Below are 19581 nucleotides of genomic sequence, written 5' to 3'. Positions count from 1 at the left end.
ATAGTAGAAATGATCCTGGTAAAAAGCTTCCATTGGATTAGAATATTTAAATGTGTTGGACTATGTATGCACTGGAGGCGTGTCGGTGATCAACACTAGACCAGTATCTGTACATCTGCTTTATTTCTCGGATTCGGTGCTGAACGCTGCAGTAAAGTAGATTTTTACTAAAATCAGGTTGTAAAACATCACAGAAAGATGTTATTAGATCTCTGTACATCATTTTATTTACATGATAGTTTTGTGATGTTGGGTAACAAGGTTAGATGCGCAATACAAGTAATAAATATAAGGGGTTCGCTCGTACAAACCGGAGAACTGAAACAACAGACCGAGAGTTCACTCACTCACTCACACACACACACACACACACACACACAATATAAATCAAACAAAAAGCAACATTCAGTACAGATGTGGAATATTAATTAAAAAACAAGACCTAGGAGCATGTATCTGTTAAAAACCTAACACACTTTAGTAGTTATTTCACTAGCCATGCAGGTCACGCTTTAACCCCACCTCTGACTAAAAGACCAAGGCCCAGCTGAGGCTCAGAATTTAAATCCGGCTGTGCTTCTCTAAATGAGCTTTTTAAAAATATTTTTATAGATGTGTCACTCGTGAACAGAAGGAAAAATAAAATCACTCCAAAACAAAACGGGGGGTGGGAAGTGTGATGTGGGCCGGTCCGAGGGCCGGTCCGAGGCCCGGGCGAATAAACCACCGCTAACGCCGTGAAGGCTAACGCTAGACTTTCGGGAGTCATGCCGTGAGGGAAAGAAGGAGAGAGTGTCCATGGTGTTTTCTTTGTGCTACATGAGCCAGCCATGCACTGCCACCCTGACGGCATTCGGGTCAGAACCATAACAGTCGTGTGAAGTCCCTCAGGCCATGTGTCCTTCCTCCACACCGAGACACCAGACACACACACAATCACAACCCTCCGACCATAACAAAGACGCAATACCCCCTCCCCCAAAACCACACCAACCTCACAGGAGGAGATGTGACCTAAACCCCACCCACTTTCCCCTGCCTTTTTTTTTTTTTTTTTTTACCTCCACTCCATCATACACCCAAGACAAAAACAAAAACCACTCCACTCATGCGTCGGCTGAAAAACAAGATCAAAGTCATTAAAAATAAAAATAGTCCTTTAGATCGCAGGTCAAGCGCGAGTCCTTTGTTTTGTATTTTACACATTATCTCTCCCGGAAATGAGGGTCAAAAGGTCAAAGCCAAAGAGAAGAGCAGGTGATCTATATTCTCTGGATCTTGTCAGCCACCACCACGGGGTTCTCTTTGCGGATCTTGGCGGCGGCCTCGGCTTTGTAATCGTACGGGCAGTTGTGCTTGTCTGAGTAACGGTGAAGTCCACAGAAGAGGTTTCCACAGCGACAGTCAAACCCTAAGCACAACAACAGGAAGGTTAATTACCGCCACATCTTTACAACACCTGCAACACTGTTAAGGATTCAGGGAGGCGCATCTCACCTGTAAGGCCGACCTTCTTGCGGCACATGAAGCATCGGTTTTTCTTGGGTTTGGAGGCGTCAGGGGTTTTGGTCTCGGCACCGACCGCCGCGTTCACCGACGAGGAAGAGGAGGCCGTGGGCTGAGTCACAACTGAGGAAACGGAACACACACAAATTACTCGATCATCAAAACAGGGTTTTCCTGCACAATCCCAGAGAACAGCACGGACATGCTATTGTTACAAAATAATAAATCCATTTTAAACAAAAAAAGGTTAAACCCAGGACTGTTTCTCAGCCATTAATACAAAAGTGAAACACAACTCTAACACAATAAATAAGAGGTGTGTTAGAGAGTGTGTACAGGACCCTAATTTCACCAGAACCCACCCATACTTAACTGAAAATGGGATTTGCACCCGTTTTGAGCTTTAAGAAGTTCCAATTTTTCATAAGCATAATTTTTTTTTACCTAGCCTACTAGGGCAATAATTTCAGAGAACAAAAAAACAAAACAAACAACAACAAAAAAAAACCAACAACAACTTTACCACCCCCCCCACACACGTGTGCTGATCAATCCCCGTTTCTGCTCTCTGAGATGCAAGTGTTTGTCCATAAGCATCCCAAATTTGTAGGCGTTATCCTCAACCAGTAAAATTCTGTGTATGGTTGTCCGAACAGAAGGGAAAAACCTCCCAAATGACACAAAACCTCTAATAACACAATATCTAGAAATAGCCAAAACCATTAATAATGCCACCACACACCAACAAATGTCCCCAAATAGCATAAAATCAACTCATTTACACAGTGTGCAATTTCAAAAATAAGAAGTTGGAAACTTACTCATCTCATATAGCCTTTATTGAAAAGAGCCCTGTTAGCACGGTCACATACGTAATACAGGCATGAAGAAGGTGCTGTTTCCACCTCCTACCACATGGATGTGGGGGTTGGATTTTAGGAGGCAAAATCGCTATTTACAACACATTTGAAAGTGCAAAATATAAACTAGTAAAACGCAAAACATGAACAAAAGTGCAAACAATCCATCCATCTTCTATACCACTTATCCTACTGGGTCACGGGGAAGTGCAAACAACTTGAATTGAAATAAATAAATAAAAATCAAGAGTCCGAGTCTAGTTCGCATCAATGTTTCTCTGAGTGGTGAAGCTCAAAGACGGTGCGTTGTAGTACACAGGAACACGTCACATCACGTGACCTGCATCTGTAAATTGTCTTCAGAGGAAGAAGTACAGCAAGACTGAGTATACGGTGTTTCCTCCCAGCTGAGGCTCTCTCTCTCTTGAGAGGTTGAGGTGTCCATGATGGTCACTGGAAAGCACGGCCTCTCCTCCGCCAGCTGTGACATGTCACTGACAGCTGCAGCCTACACAGACTCAGACACACGGAACATCTGGCTTCATCACTCCCAAAATTGTCTTCCAGAATATTGCCTCAAATTTGTAGAATGCCACGACAGAGGTTGGGAATTATGGAGCTTTTCCTTTCTCCACTGTTCTCACACTCTTGATGGCTTTATTAGACCAGAGTAAATGACACAGTGCAGGAATTTACACATCTTCAGGGTAATTGCAGCCCTCCATGTTGTCCATGTGCCCTTCTTCTGCTTGTACTCTGCATAGAGTCTTGACTGCAGTGTGGGCGGGCAGCAAGCACATCATCCTCCCGTTAATGTTGTGTTGCAGGGAGAGGAGCACTGGGGTAGATGGTGGGGTTAGTCTTACAGTGGAAAGCTCCATGTGAATGTTGTGTGAGGAGGATCAGGAGCATTCTCTTCTTCTCTGCAACAATAAACAATCACAAATATGAAGTACAGCAAGTACCAAAAAATAAAATTTAAGTTCACCATTAGTAAATGCTAAATTGGCTATTATATTTTTAGACAATTCTATAATATTTATATATTTAGATATTGAAGAGCACATCTTGGCACATTTATTACTACATGAAGTGCAAGACGTAAAAGATTTTCATTCTACCTGCAAAAACACATTTCCACACTCGCACAAGCAAAAAGTGAAAATAGAAAGCAGCATAGCTTACGTACATTTGAAGGGCCAGGTCTAGTCCTCGCCGGAATGCTCCTCAGCTGAATCCACACTTCCTCCTAAAAACCCTCAAATTCCTCTCCCTCCCCAGAGTCACTCCTAAATAACTTTCAAAACCTCTGACAAGGACCTCTGTGTTCTTTTCAGGAACACACCATCGCTATAAGACGCTAATCACCTGCGCACTGTGCGAAAACTAGGCATGAACAGCCGTTTCTTGCACAACCGACACCGTCTGCTGCTGCAAGCTGATTGGCCCGTACCCGCTGACTGACAGCATATAGACAGCGCCAGACCAACAGGTGTGTGTGTGTGTGTGTGTGTGTGTGTGTGTGGAGGGGAGGAGTTTACACACTGTTCTCTCTCTGTATTGTTAATCTTGACATGAGGTCTTGTTTGAAAGCTAAAAGTTTCTACAATTGGTCCATGTGAGTGTCAGTCAAATAAATTATTAAATACCCTAATAATAAAATATTATTAAATTACCCATTAAAATTACCATTGATCAAATACCACGGTTTGATCAATGCAGCCAAGGTAGATAGCACAGGGCACACACCCCTCCCCTTTCCCATCTCCCTGCTCACCAGCACCTACATGGTCATGATACTTTACACACAGAAACCGAACACTGTCCTGACTAACCTCATAACAGACTCACAATGATAAAATAATTGATTTGTATATACTGATTGAAAAGTCGATTTCCGTTCTGCCGACGGAACGGAACGTCAGTGCACTGCAAGAAAGAGTTAAACACTTATGGAAAAGCTTGTTTACTTTTCCTCAGAAAAACAACTAGTAATTAATATTGTGAACTAGGGGTGCAACACCACACTGGTCATGACTCGATACACAACACTTTTCGGCTTCACAACTCAATTAGATTCTTATTATTTCTACTTAGTAAACAATGCAAAACAAAGTGCATTTTTATCATCTAAAAGGTCTAATATTTTAAAATATACTATAGGCTCCCTGTATCTAAAAAAAAAAAAAACAACCAAATGAATACATTTTCCCCAAAAGAGAGCGAACAAAGATTTTGATTGAATCAAGTCTCTGATCTGGGAAAAGCCATGGATTGAAGCGTAACGTGTTCTGTAGCAGTGCCGCAAATAAAGCTTCAGCACCAGGGTTCCCTGGCCGGGTTCTGTAGATGGCAGCGCGGGGCTGGTGGTGTTTGAAAGCTACTAAACAGCTCTTTATAAACTGGCTGTGTAACGGTATGACGTATATATCTTGTGTCGGCTGTGATCCGTTAGATAGTTAGGACTCAGATTAGGGCTGCAGGTGTACAAACAGTGCAGCTGCATTAGACACGTAATGTACATGATGTGAATCGCACTTACCCCATGCTGCACATAGTCTAATTTTATCGTACTGCGTGGCGGTGTATCGTTACACCCCTAACATGAACTAAAAGGTACTAGTCAACTTCTTTTGAAGAAACTATCCCTTTAAAAACATTTCTATCAATTCATCTTGATCACTAACCAGGTTCGGGAATTTCTACTTTAGGCGCTGCCACCTCCTCTTCGCAGGAAATGCTCATCTCGGTCATCTGCTGCGTTACAGGAAGTGCTGCGGCGGCCCCGATGGGCGACTCTGCTTCACTTGCGGAATTGTTTAAACTGGCCTCAATGATCTGGATCGCAGACGCCTCGGAGGTGGGACTACTGGTTACACTGCTAGAACCTGAAAAGCAACAAAATCAACGTCAGTTAAATCACAGTATCGATCATCATGGAATAAATACCTGAGGGAGGAAGGAAGGAGTGAGTGAGTGATAGACGAAGCACATCACACAGTTACACATCCGGGAGTTTCTCCGTCAAATGAATGAATGAAAGGACACAGGGAGAAGGTTAAGAAAAGCTCTGCTCACCCATGTTACTGAGAGGACTCACACCTCCACTATTCTGTCTGGAGATATGCTCCTTATAACACACCGAACACATGCCATTAGTCCTGGGGTTCCCGTAGAACCCACAGCCAGTGGTGCAGAGCATGGGCACGGGGCTCTGGTTGGTCTCCTGGGCCATCGCTCAGTCTGAGAACACACACACACACACACACACACACACACACACACACACACACACACACACACACACACACACGGGTTAAAACTGAGCACTGGAGCGTTCAGTGTAACGACTTAAACCTTTTATTTTTTCCACCAAAATCTATTTATAGAACTTTTAAAGCTGATGCACAACACACCGAGAACATGAGGAATAAATATCCTACAAAAGAAAGGAAAGAAGGAATCTGAAAGAAGCTGAAGCTGCCTGAAAGAAAGAAGAGAGTAAACAAAAGATTCTGTACTCTCTCTGTAATAAAGGAGAGAGACTGTTCAGCTCTTTACTGGAACTCACACGACCTGGAAACGTGTAAGTACAGGAGACACGATGTTCTGAGCCTGAGAGGGTCAGGCTGAAATACATCATCATGAGGTGTTTCACAACAAGCCTGGCACCAAACCCACACACACACACACACACACACACACACACACACACACACACATACGTGTGTAACAGTACAAAGCAGCTCACTCAACAGTTCCCTCAGGATCAATAAAGATCAACCCATCAATCCATCACATGTCCTCCTTAATGACCTAAAACACTCAGGCAACATTTAACTCCATGGAGGTGTTCAGGAACACAGACCCTGTAATGACAACCCATCATCAGATACTTGAGAAGAACAGGTCAGAACCGGTCTCAGCATCTCCTATTGGCAGGACAGAGTGTATATGACAAAGACATGAGAACATTTGGCCAGACAGTCTGGAACATTCTGCACAACTGAGCCAATCAATCAGACCAGAGCATAACACACACACACACACACATTTACACAACTCATTCAAAAACAGGAACCGGGTCTAGTACGGTTCTATCTCAGTGTGGAAATAATAATCTAGACATTGGGGGGGGGGGGGTTCTAATTTGAATACTCATGCATATTCAACAACCTTTGGCATTCCAAATTAAGGTAAAGGTGTAGAGATGTTTCCAGGTCACTGTTCCCTTTTCTATCTACAAAAAAACATTTAGGCAAAATAAATATTAATTGTATGTGTTCAGAGAGACTATGTATGGTGTGATGGAGAAAATTATTATTAAACAGGAAGTGAAGTTATTTTAACTCCACCACATTTACACACAATCAGAAGGCAGTGCAGGGTTTCCCCCTAACAAACCTCAATCATGTGCAAACCATAAAACACTGGCATGAGGGGCTCAGATTTCACCTGTCACAAGGATGCACCGTGACTAACTGAGCTCTATCTTACACACACTTCCTCCTCCTCTAAACACCAGCGTGTGTCCTGACTGGAGCTATTTATATCCAGGCTGATGCCTCATCGTGACTTGGTTACATCAGTCTGTGTGTGTGTGTGTGAGAGCGAGAGAGCAAGCGCACCTCCTCCTTCGGTTAACAGAGCCCTGCTGTTTATTTGGATAAAGATCAAAAAGGCAGATACTACCGATGTGTTAAAGTTCATGAATCTGACTGCACACAAACAGAAGCCTGGAGTGGTTCTACTACGGACACACAAACATTAACACAAAGGCTTTATCTAAACAGATTTAGATAATTTAATGATTAATTCAACACACTACATAAAGGTTTAGTGCAGATTTATTTATAACAGGTGAACACTCACCTGTGGTGCATACTCAAAATATAATGTCTTAATGAGTACTTTATCATAAACATTATGAGAAATATGCTGTACTTGTCAGACATAAAGTGTCTCAATTCTCAATAAAGGACTTTAAATGCATTTTATTTCATTAATGAGTGAATATCTATGATACACAGCACCATACATGAAGACTTTAATGTTTACGTAAATAACTATCATGCAATTATCTTAAACAGTACATGCCTGTTATTAATCTAGATTTTTTTTCTATAAAATATGTATTTAATGTTCAATGTACACGACGTGCAGGTCAGCTCTAAACCCGGGTTGCCAGATTGGGTCTGTTTTGAGTCTATTCTCCTTTTCAACTACAGACAATCAGAATCTGTAACTAAATGATATCCTAAATACATCACAAACACGAGGTTCCCACAGCACACAGATTATAACCACACACACAGAAAGAACGGGAATGATGGGGAGTTTCTCAACCTGGCAACCCACTCACAGCAGGCCGGACCCTCTTTAAATCCACTGAGTCATGCTAATCACAGCGCTAACAATGCTCTGTACAACACACCGTTATTCCCAAAATAACAAGAAATACGAATTAAACACCATCATTTCAGTAGTTGTGTGTGTGTAAGTAAAGAATATCTCCATGTTTAACTAATAACACAATAATTTGATCTTTATTGCGGGTAAATCCGCCGAGCTGCGAGTCTGCTTTTGTCTTTTCTTTGTTCCAGACTCTCTTCCTGTTTTTTCCCCCTTTTTTGGAAAATGTTCCAGTCTCGTTCACAAACTTATAAACAAGAATAAATATACAACACAATTTATTGATTTTAGTGTCATTTTTAACAACAGGTTATTAATATTTATGCCAGACGGATTGGTGTGGAGAAAATTTTACTACAGGAAAGCCTAGAAACGAGACTCCAGGCTAAACCTGCTAACACTCAGCTGTTTAAACAAAGCACTTACTGCACCATTAATTACACATATTAATAATAAAACACGTATATTCCGAGTTTAGATACTGTTAAATTATCTTACAACAAGCTGCAGAAGCCGCTAACCGTCCGTTAGGGCCTGCGCGAGACCATGTTCCTTTATAATGACTGCGGCTAGCAGGGTTAGCTATGATTATTCCTGAGGTAAAGTTATACCTAATTAACGCCTGAAACGGATAAAAGGCTTAAATACTAAAACTATTATACTTTTACAAGCAGTTAAATTGAATATTACTTTGTTTTTTTCGCACTAAAAGAAAAATCAAGCTGAATAAACAACCAGCTAGCGTTAATGTTAGCTTGACCATATTTGGTTAACCGAATGAGGAACTAGCCGTGGCTAATTTTAACTTAGCCACATTTTCCCCCTGGAAATCGCTTTAATATACTCAACTTCACATTTTTCATTATTTTAGGCGAGTTGACTGTTTAAAATGAGAACATGACTAAAAGTAGTGTAGCTAACGGTAAAGCTAGGTCGGCTAATAGGAATATATCAAAAGTCTATACATATATATTTTAACTAATAAAACCATAAAGGAAAAAAATAGCCAGCTTGTATTTACCTTTAATAAACAACACGTCAATACTGAAGAAAGATGTCGTGTTTTTTAATGAAATGAAGAAATCTGCGCGATATGTCCTTCTCTCTCCGCCGCGCTGAGCCTGTCTGTTTCCCGTCGCGAGCTGTTTGTTGCTTTCTTTAGTAAAAAGGCGTGGCGTGTTGACGTGACGGACAGAAACTGGGCGCTGATTGGGTGGATGATGCGCTCTGTGACGCAGTTTGAGTGGGCGGGGTTAAACCGAATATGTTTACTGTACATAACAACAGTGGAGTTGTTCCACACCGTAACTTAATCCTAACCCCTAACCCTAAACCTAACCCCAACCCTAACTCCCTAATCCTAACCCTAAATATAACCCCAACCCTAACTCCCTAAACCTAACCCCACTAACTCCCTAATCCTAACCCCCAACCCTAACTCCCTAATCCTAACCCTAATTCTAACCCTAACCCTAACATATATTTGTGTGTGTGTGTGTGTGTGTGTGTGTGTGTGTGTGTGTGTGTGTGTGTGCGCGCGCGCACAGTGGCTTAGTGGTTAGCACGTTTGCCTCACACCTCCAGGGCCGGGGGTTTGATTCCCACCGTGGCCCTGTGTGTGCGGAGTTTGCATGTTCTCCCTGTGCTGTGGGGGGGGGGGGTACTCAAGTTTCCTCCCCCAGTTCAAAGACATGCATGGTAGGCTGATTGGCATGTCCAAAGTGTATGAGTGGGTGTGTGAATCACTGCGCCTGGTCACCTTGATCATGCTGGATCATGGCGGTCACTGGGAAATGAAGTCTTCCTCACTTTAATCCAATTCATGCACAAGTCGAGTTCCAGTTTGTGCTCTCCATAATGGAGGCAGAAATGGAAACTTCGGTCTTCGTTGAAATCGACGGACGAACTCCTGTGTGTGTGTGTGTTTGTGTTTATGTTGTATGTTTGTATGTGTGTGTTTGTGCATGTTTATATGTGTGTATGTTTGTGTGTGTGTATGTTTATGTGCGTGTATGTGTGTGTGTGTTTGTGTGTGTGTGTATGTTTGTTTGTGTGTATGTTTATGTGTGTGTGTGTATGTTTGTGTATATTTGTGGGTATGTTTATGTGTGTGCTTGTGTGTGTGTTTATGTTATGTGTGTGTTTGTGTGTATGTTTATGTAAGTGTGTGTGTGTATGTTTATGTGTGTGTGTGTTTGTGTGTGTGTATGCTTATGTGTGTGTGTGTTTGTGTGTATGTTTATGTATGTGTGTGTGTATGTTTATGTGTGCGTGTGTTTGTGTGTGTTTATGTTTATGTGTGTGTGTGCGTTTGTGTGTATGTTTATGTGTGTGTGTGTGCGTGTGTGTCTGTGCAGTGAACTCTGTCCTCCTCACATGTCAACAGCAGATCATCCGAGTTCTCAGCAGGACAGCAGGGTTCCATGTCTTTCAGTGCAAGTGCAGTCATGTGAGAGTTATAAAGGACCAAAATAGATTGAACTCAATATATTAATAAATATTCCTCTTTCAAACAACACCTCACATCACTGAGTCAAAACTGAAAGCTCAGGCAGGACCATATCAACCAAAATCTTTTCTACATCTCCATATAAAGCTGGTTCTTGGTTCTGCAGCTCACTAACTGCAGTGTGCTGAGGTTCTGATCACCAAGCTCCAAACTAAACGATTCACTGTACTGTTTAGAACAGAATAAAAATCTGTCTGATAAACAGAACAAAACTCACTACACTCTGGAAAACGCTTCAGGGTTCCCTCATGGTTCCTTTGGGGACTGTTTCCCTGTCAGAAAGGGTTCCAGTCAAACTAGAACCCTTTTATTAAGAAGCTAAAACCGTTATTCATCCAGTGAACCCTTAAAGAAGACTTTTTTCAAAGACAGTGTGTAGTAACTGGGTAAGTGTGTGATACAAACTACAAATTACTACTCATTAATTACTTCTGAATACCTAGAACCTGTCAGGAGTTTAATATCACTCATGTTCTTGGTACTTGGTACACTCTTAGAACAATAAAGGTTCTTAGCTTTCTAGAAGGGTTCTACTTTTAGAAACAAACAATGTGTGTGTGTGCGTGTGTTTATGTGTGTATGTCTATGATTATGTGTGTGTGTGTGTGTGTGTGTGTGTGTGTGTGTGTGTGTGTGTGTGTGTGTGTAATGGGAACTTCTTGCTTCGTTTTGTATTCTTAAACTCAGACAACTTCACAAAAGTACACCAGAAGAGTACGGTATTAAAATGCGAGGAAAAGTTAAATCTATGATGAACCTTAAAGAGCCCGTTTTCTTTGAATACATAGAACCTGTCTAACATTCAGCTTCTTGGTATTTGGGACAGAAAAAAGGTTCTTCAGTGGTTCACTGGATAATGAAAGGTTCTTAGTCCACTAAAAGGCGTCACTGTTGTTGTAGGGTTCTATATTGAACGTAATGGTTCCCTCAGAGGAACAGCTGAAGAACCCTTAAAGGTTTTAAATGTTCTAAAGCGTGTATCTGATATATTAGTTGAACTTTAGGTAGATTTTACTTCCGCATATTTTCTTGGTCTTAGAGCTGATTTCAGTATAAATGCACTGTTACACTTCATTTCCGCTAAATATGAAACTTCCTGAAGCTTGTGACGCATGCGGATTGTCTTTTGCGTCACTTCCGCTTTTTATAAGCAGCTGTAGCTCGCGCTGTCAACACGCCGGATGTGTATGGCACGCCGAAAGGACAAAAATGTCTTTAGACGTTATGTGTAAAGACGAATTTCGTGTAAAGGCGACGTACCGTCTAAGATTTCTGTGTTTAATCTCCAAACAATTTGGGTTCATTTTAATCCAGCAGTTTATTTGTAATTTTTAAGCTATAGTTAATAAAGTCCTTGAAAAACACGGTTAAATGTAAGATTATTAAACACATAAATTGTAGACATTATTGGTGTTATAAGTGCCCGCGTCCAGCCCATGCAGGAGCGTCCATATCACCCTGCTGCTGTTCCACATTTAACCCACGTGGAGCCCTGATTCCCTTCACACTACATCATTCCCTTTATCATATAATTTATCAAATAGATTTTTTTTAAACGTGAGAAAATAATATTAAATGTATCAACTGTGACACGATAACAGACTAAACCAGCTACACTTCATTCGCCACTGAAATTCAGTTTATTTTCTATCATAAACGATTTAAAGTGAATGTAAAGTTTGTGTGGGATAAATATGATAATAAAGTTATGAGACTTTTCATTTTAGCTTCACGCAGGTTGTAGTCACTTTGTGTATGAATATTATGAAAAGAAAATGTAACCCAAAAGCTCAGAAATACATTATTTATATACAATAAAATATATTTCCATTCAAGCAGAACAGTTGATTTATGCCTAAAGTGTACAGGCTCCTAAACTGAGTGGATGAAAATGCCAAACACAGCCCTCAACTGCTCAGAGATTCGCTTTATTCATCCTCATATCATTTATATATACAATATACTGTATATAATAATACAAGACCGGTTTAGGCTCTTGCCGAAAGAAATTTGGAACGCTTGTGACTTCTAGATTGTTGGAATGGTGCTGCTATGCAACATGCCCTGATCTGCCTTGCCTCTGTGACGTCAGAGGACGCGGAGATTTCAGACATTCACTGAACTTTGTGCGATTAAGGCGATTATTGTAGTTCTGATCAAGAGAGAAAATGAATAAGTTTTTGAGTGCACTTGACGCTACTGTTGCGGACGCTCCTCTGCGCCCCCTGCTGTAAACGGCCGGAGCTGCAGCCACCGCAGCCGGTATTTACTATTATGTTAAACGAGATGGAAAAACAACAACATCGGACTCCGAGGTCACAACTGAAGGTACAACTATTTCTTAGTCGTGCTGCTGTAACCATGCAGTGCTCAGTTTACTTCTGTCCTTTAAAAGAAATGAATTTAGTAGACACTCCTTCATAATCTAAGAGGCTGTAGTCCTATTTTGGCCGACGCTCGCGCTGCTTGGAAGATGCAGTGATGGGTGAAAGCACTCTGTCTCTTTGTCCAGGTTCATGGAGGAGTTTAGCTTAATGAATGTGTAATAAAATCTCTCAGTGTGTTCCTAGCCTTAGCCCACATTAGACATGTACATAGTGAACATCAGTAAAGTGTATTTATTTCAGAGGCCAGTGAGAAAGTGGGAATACTTGTGTTGTAGAGCTTCACCAGGATCAGAAGTGGTCTGGACTTAAAAACATAAATAATAGACGATGTCTGATGGCTTTTTATTATTTTATTTAGACCCAGTGTGTGACTGGGCCACGGAACCGGCTCTGCTCCAACCCACAGAGGTTCCTCCGGACCAGGTCACGGTAAGTTTCTTCTGCTCCTAACTTTGGTTGTGGGGAAAATCCAAAAATCCAGTTTTCCATTATATGAACATTTAATTTTTTTCCAAAATATTTTATTGAGAAAGAAAACATACTTCCTGTCACATAGCAACAATACCATTCTTATTTTTTGTTATACATACATATGCATACATACATACATACACACACAGTGTAGAAAAGAAAAACAAAATTAAAGAGTACAATCAGCTAAACAACCCACAACCCACTAAACAAAATTTTGAATTTGAAAATAACGAAACAGATGCGTCACAGGGAGGTCATAAGTAGATGACAGACTGTCAAAGCTATCAAACACACCATCGGCATACAGATTTTTTATTGTTTAATGCCCTTTTCATACCACACTGAAAATGTGGAGTCCAAACACGATGGAGGAAATAGGTGGTTGTTGTCTAAAGGACCCAAAGAGGATGCACCTACAAATTTAAAGCGCCGTCTAAATTGATACCAAATCTTAAGTGTGTTAAGGACAACTTGATCACCAGTATATAGGGAGAGTTTTGTAGGTAGAGAAGAATAAAGTAAAGCAGGTAGAGAGGATTCCCTACAAGAAGATAGTTCCAATTTACACCAAGAAGATCCAGGAGATTTAACCCAGTAGCAGAGTTTATGGATGTGCGCAGCCCAGTAATAGAATCGAAAATTGGGTAATGCAAGTCATCCACTAAGTCTACATCTGCAATAAAGATTTACGGACCCTTGGAGGCTTCCCTCCCCAAATAAAAGAACAAATTATTTTATCCAATGAATTGAAGAATGGTTTTGGCAGAAAAAGAGGAATTTGCTGAAATAAGAAAAGAAACTTCGGTAATATATTCATTTTAACAACACTGATCCTGCCAATTAGAGAAAGGGGGAGGTTACCCCAACTCTGAATGTTGGATTTAACCTTTGAGATAAGGGGAGTGAAGTTAGCTGATGAAAGATTAGATAAAGAACGGGTCACGTTGATACCTAGGTATTTAAACCCTGACTGACTGAATGGAAACGGTAGATCTGACTGTTGGAGAGAAAATGCTGCAGTATTGACGGGAAAACTTTCGCTTTTCTCCAAATTTAATTTATAACCAGAGATAACACTGAAGGTCTCCAGAACACCCAAGACAGCAGGCATAGAGGCAACAGGATCGGTTACAAACAATAACAAATCATCAGCATATAGCGACAATTTGTACTTTACACCGTATCGGACTATTCCTTTAAAAAAGGGAGAAGATCTTAATGCGATAGACAGAGGCTCGATAGCGACAGCAAAAAGCAGAGGGGATAAAGGACAGCCTTGGCGACACCCACGTCCGAGAGCAAAATAATCTGAATAAATATCATTCGTATGAACCCTGGATTTAGGGGATGAGTAAAGGAGGCAAATCCAAGAAATAAACTTATCCCCGAATCCAAACTTCCTCAAGACTGCAAACAAATACTCCCACCCAACCCTGTCAAATGCTTTTTCAGCATCTAAAGAAATGACAATCTCAGGAAGCTCAGCCGAATGCTTTGAATAAATGATATTAAAGAGTGTACGGGTATTGAAAAACATCTGACGTCCCTTTATAAAACCGTTCTGCTCTTCAGATATAATATAAGGGAGCACGTTCTCTAAACAAGATGCCATTACTTTCGCCAACACCTTTACATCTGCATTAAGCAGAGACAGCGGTCTATAAGAACCACAGGAGGTTGGATCCTTACCCTCCTTAAGAAGAAGAGCTATCGTGGCTTGTGTCAGAGTCGGAGGCAAAGACCCACATTCCAAGGATTCGTTGAACACAGAGAACAGCAGTGGAGCTAATGTTCCAATAAACGTTTTAAAAAATTAAATTGGAAACCCTCCCGGGCCAGGGGCTTTGTTAGATTGCATAGTTTTAACTGAATTTAAAATTTCTTCGAGAGAGAGAGTGGGGAGTCCAGTCGCATGGCAGTATTCAAATCACTAACAGGGTTACAAAGGTCTTGAAGAAATGCATTCACTTTAGTATCGTCTGCAGGAAATTCGGATTTATAAAGCGAAGAATAAGCTTAAAAGTAGCATTAATTTCCATGGGCTCTATGGGCTCTAACACTAGGTATGAGACAGGAAGTGGCCTGTCGCCGTAGCTGATGTGCCAGTAAACGACTCGGCTTGTCGCCATGTTCATAGTAAGAACCACGAGTACGTAACAACAAGCGTTCCGCCTCTTTAGTCGAAGTAAGATTAAATTCTGCCTCTAAGTCGAGACGCTGTTTAAGAAGTTCTGGAGAGGGGTTCAATGCATATCTTTGATCGAGGTTAATGATCGCAGATGTGAGTTCATTAACCCTAGCAGTGCGCTTTTTATTACAGAGAGCGGAGTAAGAAATAATCTGCCCTCTGATATAGGATTTAAGTGTCTCCCATAAGGGAAAATTCTTTTTGCATCCAAACTATAAAAGTGTGTGAAAGTGTGTGTAGAAATAAATAAATCCAATAGGCCATAAGAGGTGGAGTCATTCTGATTGAAGAAAAGAAAGTCATCAATAGAAGTGGAAGTGAACTCGCAGAGTTCACTGTCTGCCAAAAGAAGAGAGTTAAATCTCCAAGGCGGTGGGCTACGTTTATAAATATGGTCAGAAATTACAATACCCAAATAGTCCGAAGAAACTACAAAAGAATTAAGAGTATTGTCTATAAAAAAAATAATCAATCCTCGAATAGGAATAATGCACATATGAACATTTAAAATATCTGGATTAAAGAGTTGTTATGGAGGAGGAAATGAAGTTTGTACTCCAGCACTACGCTAAACACAGTAATCCAGACCTGATGTTCGTTAATTGGAGTCTTTATCAAGAAAACAGTACGTTATAATTTGATCAGAAGTCTGATGAATATAAGGATTATGTGTCAGACATTGTACTGTAGGCTGTATGGCCCTTTACATAGATCAGATCAGAGAGCTGCAACTAAACATGATGTTCGGACTGAATGCTAGTGCTCAGGAGTGCTACAGACTCCTAAAGCCAACAATATTTGCTCTGTGAATTTCAGAACGCTGTGACTGAGGCTGAGGAGAAGATTCAGAAGCTAGTGGTGTCCAATACTCAGCTGCAGGAGAGAGTGAGGGAGCTGGAGGAACTGCTCTGTGAGGCACGCAGAGATGGCATGAAAAGCAAGGTACGTGAGATACGCCTCTGATTAAAAAGTACTTTTCAAAATTATATGAGCACCGTATGATGGGAATGAGTGAGAATAGGACATATCTGTACACTGGAGTTTGATGCAGTGAGTTTGAGGAGTGATGCTGGCGAGAGTAGATTAGATTAGATTAGATTAGATAGGAGGCTAAAATCTCATCTCTATCACGAGCTCAGCAATGAACCTATTAGGGATAATAGTTATGTAACTTATCATGAGGTTTATTATTTATTATCAGGTTTATTATTATTGTTATCATCATGGCATAATAAGAATGATGTTTGGCCAGATTGCAGATGTGATCGTTAAGTACTCGGTTTTTAACCTCTTTTACCCCATGGCTGTGTTTTGTGTGTGTGAGCGAGTGTATGTGTGTGTATGCGTGTGTGTGTACAGTCACATTTTGGGGAAAATTCTTTTTGCATCCAAACTATAAACGTGTGTGAAAGTGTGTGTAGAAATAAATAAATCCAATAGGCCTTAATTGTTGTACTTTTTTAGGCTTCACAGGCGGAAGCAGAGGAGAAACACCAGAAGGCTGAGGAGACCATTACTCAGCTGGAGGAGGAGAAGTCCGACCTGACCAAGCAGGTGGAGTCACTGCTAGAGACAGTGCAGAACCGGGGGCACCTGCTCTCTGAGACTCACAGGGAGTGTGAAACACTGCTAATGAATGTACGTGAGAAATGTCTTACATTAAGCAGCTCCTTTAGAAATAATATGAGGACTTTATTTATGTTTAAGCGTTAAGCACTTGAATTTAAACCCCTTTTGCCCCATGTCTGTGTTTAAGGAGTGTGAGCGAGATCAGGAGGCTGACAGCATCCTCCAGGTGGAGAACAAGAAGATGAAGAAGACCCTGATGGACAAGGAGGAGTTACTTAAGGTAAACTTTCCTTCTCATGAAACCATGACTGATGCTGTAGTTTGTGTGTGTGTGTGTGTGTGTGTGTGTGTGTGTGTACTTGTTTCCTCACATTTTTAGGACATTTTCTCCTTTATCCCAATACATAGACTATTCTCATGAGTTATGAGTCAGTTTCTAAAAGTGTCTGAAAGTGTGTGTAGAAGTAAATAAAGCCAATAAACCTTAATTGTTGTACTTTTTCAGGTGTTCCTGATTGAAGCTGAGGAGAAACACCAGAAAGCTCTGGACACCATTGCTCAGCTGGAGGTGGACAAGTCTGACCTGACCAAGCAGCTAGAGACATTGCAGGACATGTGGATCCTGCTAGGTGAGGCTCACAGGGAGTGTGACAAGCTGAAGGCTGAGGAGACCATGTTGTCTCAGCTGGAGGTGGTGAAGTCTGACCAGAAAGACCAGGTCTCACACGGAATAGTGCAGAACATGGAGCACCTGCTAACTGCTTTTATTTTAATTTTATTTTTTTTATTATTATTTTTTATTAGAACAAAATGTTTGAGTTCAACAACATAAATAAATACAGGAGAAACAAAACAATAAACCAAAAACAAACAAAACAGGTATTGCATGTGATTATGTGAAGTGTAGGTGTGAGGTTGTGTGCGTGTACATCTCTATTCAGTATATATGTAAATATATATGTAAGGCAAGCTGTAGAATAAAGAGTAGAGATGGGAGCAAAAATAAAAATGTATGTATTTACAATATAAACTACAGGGGGGGAAACAAAAAAATAATGAATAAATAAATAAAGGGAGGAGGCACACCGAGTTGATGCAGGAACAGGCCACCATTCAGGGGAATCGGAGTAGGACAGTAGGGCAGGACAATAGGGCAGGACAGTAGGGCAGGAAAAAAGGGCAGGACAGTAGGGAAGGACAGTATGGCAGGACAGTAGGGTGGGACAGTAGGGCAGGACAGTAGGGCAGGACGGTATGGTAGGACAATAGGGTAGGACAGTAGGGTAGGACAGTAGGGTAGGACAGTATGGCAGGACAGTAGGGCACCAGCCAGGAACCAGCACTCGGATGCATCTTCAGGATCGAGACCAGCTTGCCTGTGGCCTGCATGTTACCCTCAAACCCCACCGGGGAACGCCATCCCACTGGACAATCTCCTTCAAAAACCTCTCCCAAACCCCGCGGGGGGAGTCAGGCCACCAGGGAGTCAGTGCAGTCAATATCCTGCTGTCCAAGTCAGGAGAACTGACCCACCACACAGTCCCCTCCAAGACCCCTCCCAAACCCCACAGGGGGACACTGTCTCGCCGTGTGCATCAGGGACCGCTTAGGGACCTCCAGTCCGGATCCGTATCTCACGATTATTCATTTATCTAAACAATGTACTCTGGGGGAAAAGAAAAAAGAGAGAAAGAGGGAAAAATAAACAGATAAAAAAATAAATAAAATGTAAGAAAAAAAGTGGTCTGTAAGTCTGTAGTTTATAGATGTGTGTTTAATAGATACGTATAAATGTGTTGTATAGTAAGTCTGTAGTTTTATAAACATATGGTGTCTATTATTATTATTATTAGATATTAGTAGGTTATAAATATAATTATGATATTACAGTTTAGTCATCAGAAAAGACATTAAATAAATTATATATAAAGGTATTTCCATAATTGTGTCAATAATAATGATTCTGAAAACAATGCTGGTAATAGTGATTATAATATTGATGGTAATTAAATAGTATTAATAATCATAATGGTAATAATAGAGAAGGTAATATGGACAATAGTGTTATAACTAATAATATATAATATCAACATGTATATGCATATATACCAATTAAAAAACAAATATATTAAATATTTTCAAATATTTTGATCCTTTGCCCTTCTCCCTTATAAGTTTGTAGAGATATGATTGGCAGAGTGCGTCCCAAAGGGAAAAGGTTCTTATCTGTAAAGTGTTCAAAGTTTGCTAATTCATTACAATCAACATTACAAACAAACAAACAAACAAACAAACAAACAAATTACATCCACTGTTTAAATTATTGGAAAATTTGCAATGCAAGAAAGATTTTACAGAGGGACAGGGATGGGGATTTGCTTCTTGTCTGCGGGTAAGATGAAGGCTGTAAACAAAACAGAAAAATATATTACTGATGATCACTGACGCAACAATTAAAAGAGTCAAAAAGAGTAGAAAATGTCACAAAAAAGAGAAAGATTCTGAGGGAAAAAACTCAAACTTACCACTTGTAAAAGAAACGTGCAGTAAATTCCTCAGAGGACGTCTTGAGCCACCAGACTGATTTCAATGGATGTTTAAAATATATATATTATATATATATATATATATATATATATATATATATATATATATATATATATATATATATATTAG

General features: G+C 40.6%; 2 protein-coding genes across 2 annotated transcripts; one reads left to right on the top strand and one right to left on the bottom strand.

Moving 5' to 3' along the window:
• Positions 1-201: 201 nt before the first annotated feature.
• Positions 202-8957, bottom strand: zfand5b (zinc finger, AN1-type domain 5b). Its single transcript, XM_053646176.1, has 5 exons — positions 8800-8957; positions 5445-5609; positions 5054-5254; positions 1498-1629; positions 202-1411 (listed from the first exon to the last, which is right to left on the bottom strand). Exons 2-5 carry the CDS (start codon positions 5599-5601, stop codon positions 1263-1265), a joined length of 639 nt encoding a protein of 212 aa, XP_053502151.1. The 5' UTR covers positions 5602-5609; positions 8800-8957; the 3' UTR covers positions 202-1262.
• Positions 8958-12398: 3441 nt separating this feature from the next.
• LOC128620838 (golgin subfamily A member 6-like protein 22) lies at positions 12399-18017 on the top strand. The gene is made up of 5 exons (XM_053646174.1): positions 12399-13103; positions 16153-16278; positions 16801-16974; positions 17093-17185; positions 17411-18017. The coding sequence occupies exons 1-5, from the start codon at positions 13002-13004 to the stop codon at positions 17735-17737; spliced, it is 822 nt and encodes a 273-aa protein (XP_053502149.1). The 5' UTR covers positions 12399-13001; the 3' UTR covers positions 17738-18017.
• Positions 18018-19581: the final 1564 nt, after the last annotated feature.

Source organism: Ictalurus furcatus, chromosome 16, assembly GCF_023375685.1.
Source record: "Ictalurus furcatus strain D&B chromosome 16, Billie_1.0, whole genome shotgun sequence".
NCBI lineage: Eukaryota > Metazoa > Chordata > Actinopteri > Siluriformes > Ictaluridae > Ictalurus > Ictalurus furcatus.
The sequence above is the reverse complement of the archived record's forward strand: the minus strand, read 5'-3'. Positions and strand labels throughout refer to the sequence as shown.

Bases quoted from the DNA above. Each gene is read 5' to 3' on its own strand.
- zfand5b (XM_053646176.1), bottom strand. From the start codon at position 5,601: ATGGCCCAGGAGACCAACCAGAGCCCCGTGCCCATGCTCTGCACCACT. The intron at 5,255-5,444 runs GTGAGCAGAGCT...GTTGCTTTTCAG, and splicing joins GAGTCCTCTCAGTAACATGG to GTTCTAGCAGTGTAACCAGT. The intron at 1,630-5,053 runs GTTAGTGATCAA...CCGTTTCCTCAG, and splicing joins AGTAGAAATTCCCGAACCTG to TTGTGACTCAGCCCACGGCC.
- LOC128620838 (XM_053646174.1), top strand. From the start codon at position 13,002: ATGTCTGATGGCTTTTTATTATTTTATTTAGACCCAGTGTGTGACTGG. The intron at 16,279-16,800 runs GTACGTGAGATA...GTACTTTTTTAG, and splicing joins GAGATGGCATGAAAAGCAAG to GCTTCACAGGCGGAAGCAGA. The intron at 17,186-17,410 runs GTAAACTTTCCT...GTACTTTTTCAG, and splicing joins ACAAGGAGGAGTTACTTAAG to GTGTTCCTGATTGAAGCTGA.